The sequence below is a fragment of the Muntiacus reevesi genome, chromosome 1 (genome assembly GCF_963930625.1).
Source record: "Muntiacus reevesi chromosome 1, mMunRee1.1, whole genome shotgun sequence".
Classification (NCBI taxonomy): domain Eukaryota; kingdom Metazoa; phylum Chordata; class Mammalia; order Artiodactyla; family Cervidae; genus Muntiacus; species Muntiacus reevesi.
In genome coordinates this window covers 97,755,552-97,774,254 of record NC_089249.1, presented here as the reverse complement: position 1 = coordinate 97,774,254, position 18,703 = coordinate 97,755,552, and the positions used below count along the sequence as shown (strand labels likewise).

General features: G+C 39.6%; 1 protein-coding gene across 9 annotated transcripts in view; it reads left to right on the top strand.

The window, feature by feature from the left end:
* The window catches only part of NTNG1 (netrin G1), a 399,049-nt gene extending 382,393 nt beyond the window's left edge, over positions 1 to 16,656 (top strand). For 7 of the 9 annotated variants that reach the window (XM_065907714.1, XM_065907703.1, XM_065907751.1 and 4 more), the window contains one exon: positions 15,395 to 16,656. In XM_065907714.1, the coding sequence (XP_065763786.1) occupies positions 15,395 to 15,636 (242 nt within the window). In that variant the 3' untranslated portion in view covers positions 15,637 to 16,656. The remainder of the gene's footprint in view (positions 1 to 15,394) is intronic. The other 2 variants (XR_010659492.1, XM_065907732.1) reach the window with 2 other exon arrangements.
* The last annotated feature ends 2,047 nt before the right edge of the window (positions 16,657 to 18,703 follow it).

Genomic DNA, 18,703 nt, shown 5'->3' with positions numbered 1-18,703 from the left:
ATACCAGGGACTGATAGTGCTATGGAGTCAGAGTAGTCTAAGTTCTAGTCCTGCCTCTCCACTTGGCCACTAGTGAAACTCGGGTAAGATGCACAGGTTTCCTGTAAAGTGGAAATAGTAATGATAATAACTCCTGCCTGGTGAGTGAAAATATTCTGCAAGATAACATGTACAAATGTCTATCCTCTTAATTATAATTTTATTTTATTAATAATTTTGTGTATATATTTCAGATTGTTGTTGTTCAGTCGCTAAGTCATGTTGGACTTTTTACGACCCCATGGACTGCAGCATGCCAAGCTTTCCTGTTCTTCACTACTTCCCAGAGTTTGCTCAAGCTCATGTCCGTTGAGTGGGTGATGCCATCCAGCAATCTGGTCCTCTGTCATCCCCTTCTCCTACCCTCAATCTTTCCCAGCATCAAGGTCTTTTCCAATGAGTCAGCTCTTCATATCAGGTGGCCATAATATTGGAGCGTCAGCTTTAGCATCAGTCCTTCCAATGAATGTTCAGGGTTGATTTCCTTTAGAATTGACTGCTTTGATCTCTTTGCTGTCCAAGGGACTCTCAAGTGTCTTCTCCAGCATCACAGTTGGAAACCATCAGTTCTTTGGTGCTCAGCCTTCTTTATGTTCCAACTCTCATATCTGTACATGACTGCGAGAAAAGATAGTGAATAGATTAGCCAGGAGTAGAAAGTTCACAGTGGGGAGTGAAAGCAGACAATGGGGAGATTCTGATCTCCTCATATTGTGGGGGATCCTGACTTCAGAATTATCCATTCAGCAGCCACAGAAGATTGTGAGTGAGACCTCAATCTGGCCATAGCCCTTCTATGCAATTTGATTTAGGGGACAGAGAATAAACACCATGGGAAAGTATTCTAGAAGAAGAAATAAAACAATGAGTAGGGAATATGTGAGTTTTTTTCTGTAAAATTCACTTGTTCACTCATGTAAAAATACTCATACTCAATAGATATTGGATACTAGGCAATCTTTGAGGCATGCACAAAATCAAAAAAAGGATTTGGATAAGTCAAAATTCTTATCTTCACAGAGCATATATTCTGTAATAACTCTTTAAAAAGCGAAGTGAAGTCACTCAGTCATGTCCGACTCTTTGCGAACCCATGGACTGTAGCCTACCAGGCTCCTCTGTCCATAGTATTTTCCAGGCAAGAGTACTGGAGTGGATTGCCATTTCCTTCTCCAGGGGATCTTCCCGACCCGGGGATCGAACCCAGGTCTTCCACATTGCAGGCAGACACTTAACCATCTGAGCCTTTATTATATAAAATTACATATATTCAAAGAGAAGTATCAGAGATGTTGAAGAAAGTGAAATGCATTAGAACAAGATATTTTCAAAGCATGTTGTATGACTTCTCTTTAACCAGCCCATCCAAATCTTATTCATCCCTGCTTCATCTAACCTTGGTATGCCTTAGTCTGCTTCAAAGAGAAGCACTAAGATCTTTTCACTGTACTTTAAATAATGTTCACAGCCTCCCAGTTGTATCTAAACCAATTTATAATTTTTTTTCTTCCTGCTGCTGGATCTGAGAGCCCCAGAAGGCATAGCTTCTACACATTGCTTGCTAGCCTCTTGATTTCTGTCTAACCAGCTCTCTTCTCTCCTGAGATATAGCAGCCTTGCTCTTCTTAGGGAAAGTCATAAAACGCCCTTCTGCATACTTGCAATGGCTTCATTTCCTCTTCAGATCATCTACTATATGGATTTATTCTCATTCCTGCACCTTTTTCTTAAGCAACTATGAAAGGATTCTTTTGGATGTTGAGAAAAGACTCTGAGTACCTCTTTCTAATTCTTCATGTTTGAAGTTTAGTTTAAGTAAAAGTTGTGTTGCCTAGAATTACTTAATGTTACTCATGAGCTGGTCTCGCATCCCTGTCTTTATGTAAACACTTTCTTTAATAAGAATTTTTGTCTGTTTTCCTCTTCATTAAAGAAAGCGAAATAAATTGCAATTATTTTTTCATGTAAGAAGCAAGAGGAGTGAAAGATTATATTTTTCAAATCAATGAGTATTTAAGCACCAAAGAAGCTAGGAATTATTAATGATGAAAGTGAACTAGAGGACACAACAGCATCCACTTTGTGAAGTTACATTATCTAATGAGATGCAAATACATGAACCTATAAAAATAAACCCTGTTTCTGTGGCTCTTCTGGTTTGTCTTTTTGTTGTAGGACTTTGCGCAGTGACTGGCACTTAAAAAGCACTTAATAATTGTGTTGAATGATCTCTCGTGCTCATAGCAGCCCTGTGAAATGGCCTCTGTTACAGATAAAAAAAAGAATTTTTTAAAAAAAATTCAGATTGGAAAGCCATGAGTGGTGATGTCAGTATTTGACCCCAGACTTCTGGACACCACCACAGAACACAATTAAGGGCAAGATTTTACAGTTCAAATTTTGAGTGTCTCAAGAATTTATCAATGGGGGAAGATGATGTAAGTTGCAATGAGGTGCGACTTTATTGAAAAGGTATGCTTATGACTTGTCCATAATTGTAACCCCTTTGTCCTTTCCTAACCTCACTAATATATTTTAGATCACTTAAATGCCTGGTCCCCAGTGCAATAGCTAGTACATTTTTGAAAATTAGCAGTCATTTTTGTTTGGTTCCAGTATCCCTAAATGACTCATGTCATCATTTTGCACATTCTCTTGATTCCGTAATGTTGTTTTCTTCACCTTGAATTTATCGACATCAATTCATTTTGCTTTGACATTGGCATTAACAGGAAAATGGCTTTGTTTCATCCTGACATTATAATATCACCTCCCAAGACTTGGTTTGACATTGTCAGGAGGTGATTATGGTGACAGCAAGGCCACAGAAGACAAAAGTGAATTATAGTGATTCCCAGGGGGGAAAAAAATCATTAAGAAAAGTTACTACTGTGTGATTTTAGTAGCTATTTTTCATACTTAAATATCCCTGCTGTTTAAAAATCCTAAGAGGGCTTAGACCATATTTAGAACACTCCTGCCAAGTATATATAGGAAAAATTAAGTCTCTAAGGAGACATTTGGCTATAGCTCGACAAACAGGAAACTCAGATTATATTTTAGCTTTACAAAGTGCTCAAAGGCATTGAAATTCTGTCTCAAAAAAAAAAAAATCATGCATGTGAATTAATGACACAATTATCTCCTTTCAGCCACAGATACTTGAATTTCTTAATGCCGAAAATCAAAAGCCTGTAGCAGAGCTCTTCCTTCCTACTCAGAATGTGAAATGTCTTACAGATCTGCCTTCAGCTCTGAATGGAGCTATATGAATTGTCTTATAATTCTCAAGGAACACCAAGTCTTTGTTCTTGCATTTTTCTATGTGCTATGATGGTCTATCAGCTCCACCCCAGTCCCACATAGAACAGCTCCATCTGGATTTTCCTTTAGCCTGTGTTCCAAACTTAACTAATCACCTTCTGATGAAAAGAAGCATGTCACTAAGTTCCGTCCTTGTCATATTTCTTTGCCTTCATATTACCCACAATGCCAAAATTATAATGAGAGGTAATGTGTTTTGACTAATGAAAAATGAAAGGAGTGCTTCTAATCTCTTAACTCATCTGCCTACCCTTGCTTCTTCCCCTCTCTCCCACCCTTCCCAAGACATATTGTATCATTAAAGGAAGAAACCCAAAACTAATCACCATTCTCTTCTAGCTAATGCTCTCCATTATGGATTCACGTATGAGAAGCCCTGACAAATCATGACATACAAGCTGAGCTGGAATGTCAAAGCTGACCAGCAATTTTTCTACATATTCCTGGTTAACTTCTTCCCATTCCCTGCAAAATGTCTCCCCCTTCCCTTAACTCTAGAGCATGAGTTAACCCCAGCTCTACTCTGCCTCATGCTCAGCAGAAGCTTTACCTCCCACTCTGTGGAAACTAAAATAAGACCATCAAGGAAATGTTCCTTCTTCTTCTTCCCACTATCCAACCTATCTATCTAGTAAGTGGATATCCTTACTATCTATCCAACTATATTGATATCAGTCTACTAATAATATGTTTGTATTCACCACTCAGAAGAAGGCAGGCAATAAAAGACAACTTCTGTTTACTTGCTTAATAACTATTTATTTGGCATTTATTTCTGCCAGAGACAAGGCTGAATATTTGTGATACAGCCACAATGAACAGGTCATATATGTGGTGCAGACATGTACAAATATAGCAGATATGAGTTTCTCACAAGTTCAAGCAGCATGAAATACATTTTCTTTAGGTTAAATCTGACCATGAGCCCCTCTACTGAAAAGGTGGTGGGAGGTTCGATTAAAGTCATCACTGTTTTTGATCTTCGAGTGTAAAAATGTCCCCTCATGTTCCATTAGTCTGCACTAGTTCACATGAGATGGCCCTTGGGCTACAGATGCCTTTAGCTCAGGAGACCCTGCTGGTTCCATTCACACCTGAAGCTATGCAGCCTTCTGCAAGACAAGGAATCCTTGTGTCTAAGTTTCTCTTACAATTATAGGATTATGTAGGAACTCTTGCCTTTTGTGAGATAATTTTTGTAGACATTTAAGATAATTGGTAGTTTGACTAGGAATATATATTAATAACAAATATTGAAATGTGGCAAAATATGGTCACATGATTCATTTTTTAAAATTACCTTTATCATCTTAGTAAAAGATATTTTTATTTTCTCAAGTAACAATTCTTTTTATTAACAGATGACAAAGCATCTGTCTGCAATGCAGGAGACCTGGGTTTAATCCCTGAGTCAGGAAGATTCCCCTGGAGAAGGGAGTGGCTACCCAATCCAGTATTCTTGCCTGGAGAATCTCCATGGACAGAGGAGCCTGGTGGGCTACAGTCCATGGGGTCACAAAGAGTCGGACATGACCAAGTGGCTAACACTTTCAGTATTTTCAAAGGACTCTATATTTGTTCCAGGCAATTTGGAAAGAGTAAAATGTGTAAAGATGAAAATTAAAGTTATTAAAATCAGTTGCACTGCTACCAGCCAGAGATAAACATTGGTCACATTTTGGTAGAATCTGTCCTGGCACATTCTCTTAAGTTTATATTACATAAGGTACTTGAGAGGTACATGTCTGTACTTACGGGGTTCACGCTGGATAAATATTTGTACTTTCTCTTTTGACATAATGTCATGTACTTTGAAATGATGGTTTATACCCTGGTGTATGTTGCCATTGTGTGTGACTATGCCTCCCAATGAATGCCATCTTTCACCTTGGGCAAGAAGAGTAGAGCTTGCACATTTTTATTAAACTAGACAAGTGCATTTTCTGATACCCGATGAGAAACTGTGATTTCTCAGCACCATTTTTATGAGCATCTTGCCTGCGTCTGTGTCTGAGATGTTGACCTAAATAGGATTTCAATACATCATTAATGATCGCTTTAGGAAAGGTGACCAGCCTTTGGTTTGTGGGATTCTCAGTGAATTAATTATATCTCAATATCAGCAAAGGTTTTTTGTGGTTTTTTTTTTTCAGGTTGGAACAGCTAAAAACTTGGAGGTGTTTGGGCAATGCCTCTAGCTCCTGCATTCGAGTCATCTGTTATCTCATTCATGCTAGCTGAGTTACCATATACTACAGACGTAGGCCTTTCAAATGAACATGGCTTTCTTATGATGTTTTGAGTAGCATTTCTTTATTGGACAAGAGCAAGTGTCACTCCCTTAATCAGTGCTTTGATATTAGATGAATAAGTATAGAATGGTTGCTCTGTAATGTCAGAACCTGCTGTACTTGATTACCCAGACGTGTCTGACCACTTGCTGACAGCTCCACATTGTTCACTACAGCCCCTTTAGCTCTGCTCCTTGGCCTCATTACAGTGAAACAAAGTGGGCTGGCTGCTGTCACACAGGGATTATGCCACCAGCGTCACTGTCCCTGATGAAAAAAGGCTGACAGGCATGTAGGCTGAGAGCAGGAAAGCAAGGATGTTTCCACTTGATGGCTCCCAGGTTTCAATCTATACAGATACTGCTTCAGCATTGCAGAGGCTAAAGATTGGCCAAGGGGCAGTATCACCATTGCTCTTCTGAAAACACACCTTAGGTACTCGGATTGGCACAGGAGGATGCGCATTGAATGCAAGTATATACAGGTCACCTTTGAGAAAACAGGCACTGCCTGTCCACACTGACCTTGCAAGTACACAACAGTTGAATTAAAATATTCAATAGCTGCATGTTTGACCCCACGCTGTCTCAAGATTCATGCCCTCAGAGGATATATAGAGATGCTGTCTTTGAGAGAGTACAACATCTACTTCCTTTTCACTTCAAGTACCTTGAATTGGATAGGTAGTGATTAATTCATTCTTCTGGCAGATATAGAAATAAGCACCTCACTCTTCCACTCTGAGCTTGTAGCATTAAGGGAAACTGGGAAGGTATTGAACATTAACAAAGTATACTAAGATTTTATATTTTTTAAAGCACCGTCACATAATTCATCTTGAGGCTTCCAACGACTGTGAGGTCGATGAGTAGGACAAGTGTTATTATCCTTGCCTTAGAAGTGCAGAAAGAGAGGCACAAAGAGGTTAAATGATTTCCCCAAGTTCACACAGCCCATTAACCACAGAGACCAGACTTGAATCACAAGTTCTTCACCTAATTCTCTTCATACCACCTCATGCTTTTAGTGATAAGAAAAAAACTATCTCTCTTCCATAGGACACGAGCAGACAAAACCGATCAAGCCAAACAGTCACCCAAGTCATCACTGGAGCTCACAATATTGGAGAAGTCCAACTGTCATCATGTATCTGATGAAAAAGAGGAGGAATTCCTCACTTTTTGCCTTTTAAAATGATAGGCTTTCCATGAGAAATATTCATGCAACTCATAAAGCTCAAAAGGACTTTAGAAATACCTACTTCAAACTCCCTAACTTCATAGCTACCACTAGAATGTAAGCTCCACAGAAGCAGCTGCATGGTCCATCTGGCTCACCCCGTGTGTCCATCATCTGGAACAGTGCCTAGTTGGATGATGGATGGATGTCACTAAGTGGTTTCATGATGATGTTGAAAGCCTTACTGCAAAGTGGTGATTAGTCAGAACTAGAACTCAGGTTTTATGACTCTTAATCAGTGTTGTTATCACTCAACAATATCCCCAATCGTGGCCAGACATAAGTAAGAACAGATAGGAAAAATGTACCTCTAGTTCCCCCGAAAGGCCATTAGACAACAATCTATAGAGTTTCTTCTATACACCAGGAGCTAACCTGTAGATTCAGTTTTACATCTCACATCTCGAAACTTAGTAAAACAGCCACCAAGCCTGAATAAATGGGTTATTATTACAGCCCTTCATCTCCCTGCTGCAAGCTCTCAAATGCCTCAGTCAGGGCTGTATGTTGCACGCATGCCTTTGTTATTAGCCTGTTTGGTGGAGGTTATTCACTCTTCAACGTTTCTTTGAAAAGGACAGAAACAATTTGGAATATCTTTCCTTCAGCAATCCTAGGCTTCTTTCAGGTGGTGAAGGTAGAGGTCACTTTATTAATAAAACCATCAAGGAAGGCTGTCATGGTAACGCATTGCCTTGATTCCTTGAAGTGCAGGAGACAAAGCCAAAAAGAGAAACTTTCAAGTCTATAAATACAGACCCAGCATTGCTCAAGCCTAGCAGCTTACCGACAGGGCAAACCTAAATGTATATAGCTTTGAACAAGACCCAAACAGAAAAAGGAAACTTCCTTTTGGTAATGTAATGGGTCATCATGACCATAATGGGGATAAGTGACCCTTCAAGTCACAAAAGAAATGAAGAATAGAATGAGTAGCAATTCTGAGTCCTGGCTGGTGCCCTCCTTGCACATTGGGGTTCCCTCTCAGTTTGCTTTTCCATACCTTCCAGAAATGATGAATAGAGGAAAAAGGAATCAAAGTCTTATCATTCAAATTTTGACGATAGTTTGCAGTTTAGAAAGGGGAAAAGTGGATGACAAGAAGGAAACCTACAGAAAGCAAGTTAAAGGATCAGATGATTTAGTCACATCCCTGTGACTCTCATGATCCAAGATAAAAGAAGAATAAGAAGAAGTGAAAGAGGGGGGAGGAAATGCTGTCTGTTCCTATTCTTTCACTGTGAAAATTCTGAGTGTTTTTATAAATTTGTAACAACTAGTTTATATAGGAGCTTATGTATTAGTTTCTTCCTCCCGTAGTCATTCACAGGTGGGCCTGATAGGGATATTTTCTGTGAGCCAAACAAAGATATTTTATTAAAAGCTTCATGTTCATTACCTGGGAGGCAGGGTTCCCATTATGTATAACTTAAGCTTATAGGCACACCCCTTTGGTGATTAATTTGTAATAGAATACAATATCTACTATGGTGGCTTGTTTATCAGAGCTATTAGAACACCTTGCTGTCTTCAGCCTTTCCATCAGGATTCCACTTTTCATCTTTTAGCCATACAACTCTGGGTCTAACATTAATACTGTAACCTTATCTATCAAGGGCCAAAGATTGTCTTGGTTTGAAAGCATTCCTAATATTGAAACATCACGGGATTATAGGTTACATGGTGTGATATTGGGCACATCATAATGAATTTATTTCTATCAATAGTAAAATGATCCTTTAGAATGTAATCAAACTGTTAGCAAAGTAGTATTAGCTTTTTCTGTATATAAGGATTTATATTTTCTCATAATAATAATTGTGCCTGCATGCATGCTCAGTTGCTTAGTCGTGTCTGACTCTGTGACCCTATGGACTGTAGCCCACCAGGCTCCTCTGTCCATAGGATTCTCCAGGCAAGAATACTGGAGCGGGTTGCCATTTCCTCCTCCAGGGGATCTTCCCAACCCAGGGATCCAACCTGTGTCTCTTGTGTGTCCTGCATTGGCAGGCAGATTCTTTACCACCTAGCCACCTAGGAGGCCCTAGTAATTGTATCTAACAAATAACAATTTGTTTCCAATACTAAATCAAGTCTTATGTGAGAGATTTAAAAATGAACCTTCACTATTTATAGAGGTAGCACATTCTTAGTTTGTCAATTGCAATGAAGAAAAAAAATTAGGACATGCTTAACATAAATATTTAACAAAATAAGGTCAGCATTTTCAGTTTGAGGCAAATTCACACAGAAGGGTACCAAATAAAGAAGTGATAACTGCAAAGTGCTTGTTGCGTAGAAATCCCATTTGGATTTTTAATCTGCAGTGATATGCAAGATGAAATGGAGCTAATGCCAAGGTTTTGTAAATGTTATCCTCTCGGCAGTTCCATCAACTGGTGGTCGATGCCTGAAACTGTCACCACGTCCATGCTCATACTGCTTGCCGCACAACAAGCCAGTAAGTCAAGAGGAGTTGTTGGAACAAGGAAGAGAGATTTTATTCAGAAAGCCAGCAGACTGAAAAATTGGTGGACTTGTACCCCAAAGAACCATCTTGCCTGTTTAGAATTCAGGCTTCTTTTATACTAAAAGGGGAGAGAATAATGTCAAACATTTTCTGGTTCTGGTCAGCTTCCAGAGGTGATATGTTAGCTTCTTCCTCCCTGCAGTGATTCACACGTGGGCCTGGTGGGGATGTTCTCTGTGAGATAAAGATATTTTATTAATAGCTTGATGCTCATTACCTTGGAGTCAGGGTTCTCAGAGATGGGCCATTATGTATCACTTAAGCTTATAGGCAACATCCCTTTGGGTGATTAATTTGTAATAGAATATAAAAGGTTCTTCGTTATTACAAAACCTTGTGTTGAAAGGAATTCTGAAGGTTAGTGCAAGAGAATGCCATGATTAATTAGCTATGTTTTCTACATAGAGGAAGAGGAAATGAGAGCATATACAACCTATTTGCCGTTCCCAACCTAGACCGGTGATATTTTTGGTATTTTATGTATGGGCTGATTTGTTTTTGGAGCTCTGCCAGAATGTGGTGGAACTCTAGAAGATGTGAAATTTAATGTTGTCAACAAGACCTCCACTCAGTATGATATGAAAACAGATCAGTTGGTCAATACAAATGAAAACCGGAGGATCTACAGAAGTTATTTATATTGTCTTAAGGAGCATGGAAAGCGTTGCACACTGTGCAACACATTCCCTGCATTTCTTCCGACTGTTCTCTTCTATGTGAAAAGCAGTAATCTATAAATTTGGAGACCTGCAGTTCTAGAGCTACCCTTAAATGTTTTCAATTTCCTCATCTAGAGCTTGTCTAGATAGTTCTTAAAATTTCCACAAGCTTTGATTTCTATCAGAGCAAGGTACAGAACAAATTACATGACAAGAGTGATTTTGGTTTCTCTTTAATGGTAAGCAATATTCAGTGGTCTGTCTTAAATGTTCATCATCTGTATTTAACTCCCCCAGGAAGATAATCTGCTCATACTTCCGTTTTGAGTACTACAGTCATCTTAATTCCTATGGTTCTGCACCTGAAAGCTTGCTCTCTCTGATCACTAAGGAGTCTTCATTTTCCTTCCCCCAACATATGTAAAGACAGCTGCCCATCTTCATTGCTGTGGCTGATAACCTGATTCAGACCTTCAACATTTTATCACCAACATTAACTGAGGAGTAATTCTTTATTTGGGTGGGAGAGGGGGCGACCCTGTTTATTGAAGGATATTTAGTAGCATCTCTACCCATTGAGATGCCAGCACCATGCCCTCCCCCAAGATGTGACACCCAAACACATCTCCAGATGTTGTCAGATGTCCTGTGTGTGTGGGGGGGGGGGGGAATCATCCACTGTTGAAAGCTACTGCTTTAGACTGACAACCAAAGACCTCTATTAAACGTTAATTCCTCAAATTCCTCCAATCCTTTTTCTAATTATTCTAAAATCCCTTCTGTCAGATTCAATCAAGAGCATGCAGGGCTTACTTTGCATATTTCCTTTACCCAGCTGAAAGTGCCCTTCGTCTTGTACTCTTCCAGTCTATTCCTAGATCCAGCTAACCACAGCAGGAAGACTTTTGTGATTAACTTTATAACCTCATATCATCACTGCATTTTGTTGAGATCTTTTTTTCTCGGCATCATTCCTGGTTTTTCTTTCTTTGCCTATGGCTTAGATGAGAATATTCTTCAGGGTTCTGTTTGCAGTTTTCCTTTCAACATAATCTATATTCTAGCAGATGAGGTCTTCTGTTCCTTTCTCTTCACTATTTGTAACAATGACCACCATCACCCCTGTTCCAAATCTGTATCTCCAGGAAGAACTACCTCCTGAACTGTTAACTAGTTTTTTCCAACTAATAGCAAGACCCCTGCAGAAGAGCCTGTGATCCCTCTCAGTCAACAGATAAAAAAAAAAAAAAAAAAAAAAAGTTTATTTCCTTCCCTAACCAAACCCTGCCTCCAGTCTTTTCTTAATAAATTACATTATGATGTGTCCAAATGTCAAAAATAGGAACCTCAGACTTTCTCTTACCTATTTCAAATAACCTGCCTCCAAATATGTTCTTCCTTCCTCCTCCCCACTGCTCTAACCTATACCAAGCCTATTGTGTTGAAGTATCTGGTCACCTTGCCTCCAGCCTGTCCTTTCTCAGGTCTAGCCTCACCTTTCCCCCTTTAAATCACCGTCCTGCCCATAGGTCTTTGACAGCCTCCCATTGCTTATTATCTAAACTCTTTAGATAATTCTGTAGCATGTTACACAGAATCTTCATCATTCACCAGCATTTTCCACGTGTCTCTCAGGCTCCAGTCAGAAAAGTGAACCCATGCTACGTATTTCAGTAGAGAGAATTTACTAAAGGAATGGTTAAACAGGTGCTTTAGAATTTAGACATGAGAAGAAGACACTGAAATAACTCAGAAATTATCAATTGTGGGAGCAGTGAAAGAACAGGATGGGGTTATTAGAAATTAACAGTTTGGAGGAGAGACCCCACAGATGTGGGACCCATGTCTCTTAGGAGAGGGAATGCCTGGCTGCTACTATTAGCCCTGAAATGTTAGGCAGGAACCCCTTGGAGCTGGGACTCACACCTCTAGAGAAGGAATGCTGCCAGGTTGATGCAGAAACCTCTAAGGGTTTTCAGTCTCTGAAACTGGTTCTGAAAAGGCTGAGCCCCAGAACAAACCGCTGCTGTTGGGAGGTGGGGCCCTTGTTGGGACAATACTCTTAGGAAGAGCCCTGAATCTGGGAAAGGGAAATCTCTGCTTCCTTCCTCCTGCCGTCTCTGTTCTCTCTAATGGACCCTGTAGGTGGACACCAGGAGAAAATTTGCAGGGTTTCAGCCTCAACATCAGAAGGAAGGGTGGATTTAGACTTGAGTGACAAATGCTTAACAGTCAGCACAAAGTATTTTCACATCTTCTTGCCTTTACTGATAGAGCTTCCCCAACCACAGTGTTTTTCTACCAATATTTGCCTGATGCATGCCATTGTTCAAATACAATCTCCTTTCTATATTCTTCTCAAATCTTCCCCCAGATAATTACTTACACCAGCATTTGAGGTCCCCTAGCAGTTTGCTTCCTTTATAGTTTTTTTCATATTGCATCATAATTATTTCTGTACATGTTCATTTGTTTGTTTTCCGCAAAACTGTGAGCTCCTTTAGGGCAGACAGAGTTATAACCATACAGCAGTAGATTTAGCAGCACACCTGACATGCAACAGATGCTGATTGAGCTGGAAGAACTGATAAAAGTATTTTAATGAAATTTATATTATATTATTTCTTGTATATATATTTTATTTTCCCAACCAGATTTAAACTTTGTAAGAGCAGAGATCATGCTTTCTATTTCTTTTATTTTTTCATGGTGTTTAGTGCAGGGTTTTATATGATGAAGAAGAGCTTAATGATATTTGTTAACTACTTACTTTATTCATTAGGCACCACAAATTTGGTTTAAAATGACATGAAGATGGAGCATAAGTTTATGAATAGCAGGTAAAATTTGTAGTTAAGTTTAGATGTGCTTCTAACACATGATTCCAACAGAGAGATCTGTGCATTTGGTGAAGCTCTGTGTTTGCTGAATAGCACAATCAAGAGACCAAATGAAATGTGTTGTAAAGTAAATTCTAAAGTAATTAAATATATTCCAGGTTCCATTTTTTCTCCTTATCACTTATAGAAAACATATTACTCCAGTTAATGTGAATATTAATCCTGGGTTACATCTGGTCCTTGAGTATTTATTAAATTTCTCACAATCGTCAACATCAACTAGTAGATTATTTAAATGTAGGAAAGGTATTGAATTTTAACTTAATCACCAGATTCTTGGAAAAAAAGAAACCTCTGATCAACAACTGATTTACATTCAGGTCCAAGAAGAAGAAAAATAGCTTTTTTTTTTTCTTACGGGGAGTGATATTTAATTAACTATTGATTTCTTCTCAATTATTCAAGGCAAGCAATTATCAATATTGATGGAAACAATATTTCCCTATGTGTAGTGCCCAAATGAAAGGAAATATCCCATTCAGCAATCTGCTGCCTGGAACAAGAAATGCTGAGAATCTTTAACTTTAAATGGAAACAGTTATTTGGATCTGTTTATTCCATGTTGCCACAATTAAACAGATATTTCCTGAAATGTAAGCAAAACAAAATCCTGAAACCCTATGTATGCTTTCCAAATTAACAAAAACCAAAAAAAAAAAAAAAAAAAAAGTGAGGTTTTTGTCAGTTTTGACCATGAGTTTAACCACTCTATTCTTGTAGATTTTGCCTCAAAGCTACAGATCTTGACTTTTTTTTAACCAAGACTCATAAAATACTATAATTTGGATCTAATATTTATGGTTTCTAAGTCACCCTATGAGACGTAGCTTACATAATCATTAGAACCCTTGAAACACTACCTTGTATATCAATATTTTGAGCCTGAAGGATTTAGTAGGCCTTAATAGTCACTTCTAACATTTACAGATAGCAGGTGGGGATACACTTGAAAATTATACCAATCTATTATACAACTATGATAGAGGTCTCCAAGGAATTGTTGTGGAAGGTGGGAAGATAGGGCCTTATTTAGGGCACATTTTTATTAACTCTTGAGCACCCACCACCATCTTTTCTCAGCTCATTTGCACATAGAGCATTAGCATGTTTACATTTAAGAAGCTTCTTTTGAAGGTGACATAACTATTGAACATGATTAATGGACAAGGCAATATTCTCTATTGAATTATTACTGGGATAAGAGGGTTATATTTTTTTAATACTTTACACTTGATAGTATGAATATGCATGTGCGTGTGTGTTAAATTGGGGAAATCTGACTATGACATTTTTTAAAGATGAAGAATGGTATAATTTATAAGAAGCTACTTTTTCTGCTCTGCGCCACCCCCCTCCCCATTCCAGAGTTGTTCTATATAGTAAGTGCTTAAGTGGTAAATGTTGCTGGGAAGTGTTCTTAGCTCTTTTCCTCTTTGGTGGTGGTTTCATTTCCCTGTGTTCTATTTATCATTCTGCTAAATCAGTGAAACCTTGATTATCTAAAGGAATAGGAGACATGGAATAACAAGAAAAACTTGATCTTTGAAGAAATAAATTATTAGAGATGCAAGTTACATGACAGGGACTGTGAATGAATTTTAGTATCTGAAATTGCTTGCTTTATTTATTCAAACTGATTTATTAATTGATGGACATAGTGAAGTTTTGATAATCAGGGTTTCACCACTGCATTTATTATTATCCCTGGAAATCAGGGTAACCTTGGACTCTACTTGCTATATTTACAAAGCGATAAATATCCTAATAGGCTATTAGGCACGAATGTACTGCTCTTCCTCACACTTCTCCCATGAAAAGCTTTCTCTCCTCGAATCTGGCTGCCACCTTGCCTGGAGCATGCTGCCTGCCCCCTGCCCCACCCCTCCCTGCTCATGCTTGCCGCAGGCTCCCGACTTCCTGCATGCAGCGCTGGAATCACCCGCAAAGAGAATGGCCCACCCCTTAGAAGTTCTTGGTCATTCTAGCAGTACTGCTTTGCATTTTAATTCCATTCATCTGGCTCCAAAGCCCTGCATTCTTGTATGAGGCACTATCCTTGAACAGCCCTGGAGGTCACAACAGGTCCCAGTTCCGTGAAGAGAAGATACTGCCAATCCCGGAGTATCACATTTCTTTGTACTTGATAGTCTGAAATGGACAATGATCATATCCAAGATTGCAGCAAAAAAAAAAAAAAAAAAAAAAAAACTATATGAAAAGGATTAATATGATCAAAACAAAGGCAGCAAACTACATTTGTTTGGAAATCGGAGTCACATGCTTAGTGTGCGGAGGGGAGGGGGGAGCACAAGATCGATAGAGATTTTTTTTTTTAAGCTGAAAACATGATGTACCAGATGAGCTTAAATTGATTCTGCTTCTCCTCCCCGCGCCCCCTCCCTCGTTCTGCAGCGAATGTCTGCGACAACGAGCTCCTGCACTGCCAGAACGGAGGGACCTGCCACAACAACGTGCGCTGCCTGTGTCCCGCCGCCTACACCGGCATCCTGTGCGAGAAGCTGCGCTGCGAGGAGGCGGGCAGCTGCGGCCCCGGCTCCGGCCAGGGCGCGCCCCCGCGCGGCTCGCGCGCGCTGCTGGCGCTGCTGCCGCTGCTGGCCGCTCTGCGGGGGGCAGCCGGCCCCCGGGGCATCTAGCGGCGCACCCAGCCACCGGACGGGCCGTGCTCTGGGGAAGCACACACAGCCCCAGCGTTTGCTGCTAACATAGGAAACCCGCCCTCAGACACCCCCACTCAAACACAGTGTACAAAGAAGGCCTAACTGAACTAAGCCATATTTATCAGCCGTGGACAGCACACCTGAGTCAAGACTGTTAATTTCTGACTCCCAGAGGAGTTGGCAGCTGTTGATATTATCACTGCGAATCACATTGCCAGCTGCAGAGCTTACCACCCATCGGAAAGGCTGTGACAGCCCCCCAAAAGGAAGGAAAAACAACAACAACAACAAATCAACCAACCGAAAAACATTTGCTACAGGCACGTGGCGTGCCCCAGCACCACCCGGCCCTGTGTGTGGACCAACCAAATAGAAGCATCCTTTGCTGGCAGTGCGTTGTGGGTCTAAGGAAGTCTGTTACAAGCTGCCATATTGGCCTGCTTCAGCCCCTGAACCCCCTTCCAACCTGTGCTTTAGTGAACCGTTGCTCTGTAACCCTTGTTGGTTGAAAGATTTCTTTGTCTGATGTTAGTAATGCACACGTGTAACAGCCCCCTCCAAAAGCTCCAGCCAGTCATACCCTATGTATCTTAGCAGCACTGAGTCATCCCAGTGCAAGCACATCCACTGTCCCCAAGAGTGGCTACAGGAAAAAAGAAAGTGTATCTATCCTTTTGTATTCAAATGAAGTTATTTTTCTTGGAATACTGTAATATGTAGATTTTTTGTATTCTTGCCAATTTGTGTTACCAGACAATCTGTTAATGTATCTAATTCGAATCAGCAGAGACTGACATTTTATTTTGTCCTCCTTCATTCTGTTTTGTTTCATTGTGCAGAGATTTCTCTGTAAGGGCAACGAACTTGCTGGCATCAAAGAATATCAGTTTACATATATTAACAAGTGTAATAAGATTCCACCAAAGGACATTCTAAGTGTTTTCTTGTTGCTTTAACACTGGAAGATTTAAAGAATAAAAATTCCTGCATAAACGATTTCAGGAATTTGTATTGCAGTTTCTTAAGATGAAAGGAGCAGCCACCGAGCAGTTTCACACTCACTTTACTGATTCCTATGTGGACCGAATACACTCAGCTGACGAATTTAGTACCCAGGAAGATGGATTGATGTTCACTAGCTTGGACAACTTCTGCAAAATATGAGACTATTTCCACTTGGGAAAAATTATAACAGCAAAAAAAAAAAAATTAAGTGATTGCCAAGATTATGCCAAAGCCTGTTGGCAGAGTACTAAGAGACTTTTATTTTTAAGTCATGCTATTTTCACAGATTGATGTGATCATGTGACTCTAGGGATGCTGATCTATGTATCTTTCCAATTACAGTGTTTACATGGAGTATCATAAGAGAAAACCTGGGGAACCAGGAAAGTCGCAGGGAAATTGAGTGATTAGCAATTTGACTTTGAATATATTCAGACTAAGTATTTACAGGAAATATCAAAATACCCAGCAGCAACTAGACATAACTGCTGTTCCTGAGAATAAAGTTTGTTTTAAGTACCGCCCAAGGTGTAATAAATTCTTGTTTCTGCCTTTTATTAGGCCAATTACTGTGCAAGACAGCAAGTTGGGGAGAGGAGGGAAGAACCAGTGCAAAGTTCCAAAGTGACTAAAACAGTGTGTATTCCATTCCCACCACACTGTTGTCCCACAGGTTGCAAATGTGTTAGCGACAACATCTCCTGGAGTCAAAAACAATGATCAGAGTCTGAAGGACAGTGAAGTCCTGCATGACTTGGTAGAGCAATAATCTATGATGGTGTTAGGTTGGACGCCTACTTCCAGTCTGGATTCTTCACCCTGCCACTGCTCCTTGCTGAACTGAGGGAGGGGGATGTCTTCTGATAAATATCCTTGGTAAAAACTAGATGAAGGAACAGCATGTCTTACTGGTTGTGTTCCCAGAAAAGCCAATTCAAAGAAGGCAATAAAAGGTAAACAGGTAACGCCTGTGCTGCCTGCCACCCCACGTCTAAGTCAATTGAATGTTTGTTATTCAAACCCACAGTCTCTTTGGATGTAAGAAATAAGGAGAGATGGAAATAAATTAGAGCTCTGGCTTAGTGCCGGAGTGGCCAACCAGAAATTGGAGATTTACATTAGAAGCATAAACAGCAAATTGTATTTCAAGCTCACCAAAGACTACACGTGAAAATGCCGATAACATACAGAGTTTGAGATTACTTATAATGAGGTGGATTTCTAATATTAAAATTGAAGTCTAAGTTGTCTTATAGTTTATTAGCACAAACCAAAGGCAGACTATGTTATTTCCAGCAGCGATGCACTTTATCATTATCCACTCGTGGCTTTGTCACCTGCTCAGGAATCAGACTGAACATTTCAATACACAGTTTTCCAAAAGCTAATTCTAAAATTTAATGAAGGCCTGATCTAAATCTATTCATCTGCATTTTATCTTTATGACGCCATAAGAATCTAAATTGATGAGGAATATCTTGCGTTCAGTGTATTTAGATATAGTTTCCTGAATTTCCTGAAGTGATGTGATCTGCTTTTAATAAATTCACTTTTAGGTATATAACAAATGGAAATGAAATGTTCTTTTTAATCTGGATTCTCAAATTCTTCTAAAGAGTATATTACTTTGATTAAACCCCAACTCGGTGGATTTTATCTGCTGTTTTCTAGCATTCTTGCAAAGCTGGTTCCATCTACAATGTTATGCCTAAGGACAGGATTGGGGTAAAAAGTGGAAACTAAGTTGTTTACATATTTAAGGCCCTAATTCTTGCTTGGTCTTTACTTGGATTAACCCTTAGGGTTGGTTAATATAGTGTTATATATGAGTTAGTCAGTCAACTTTACCACAAAGTACAAACACAATTTCTTCCATCAACTCCTTTGATGAATATAAAACTTCAAAGAAATCTTTGTCCCAAGGCTCTGCTTTATAGAAAGGGCTTCCCTGGTGGCTTAGATGGTAAAGAATCTGCCTGCAATGCAAGAGACCCAGGTTCGATCCTTAGGTTGGGAAGATCCCCTGGAGAAGGGAATG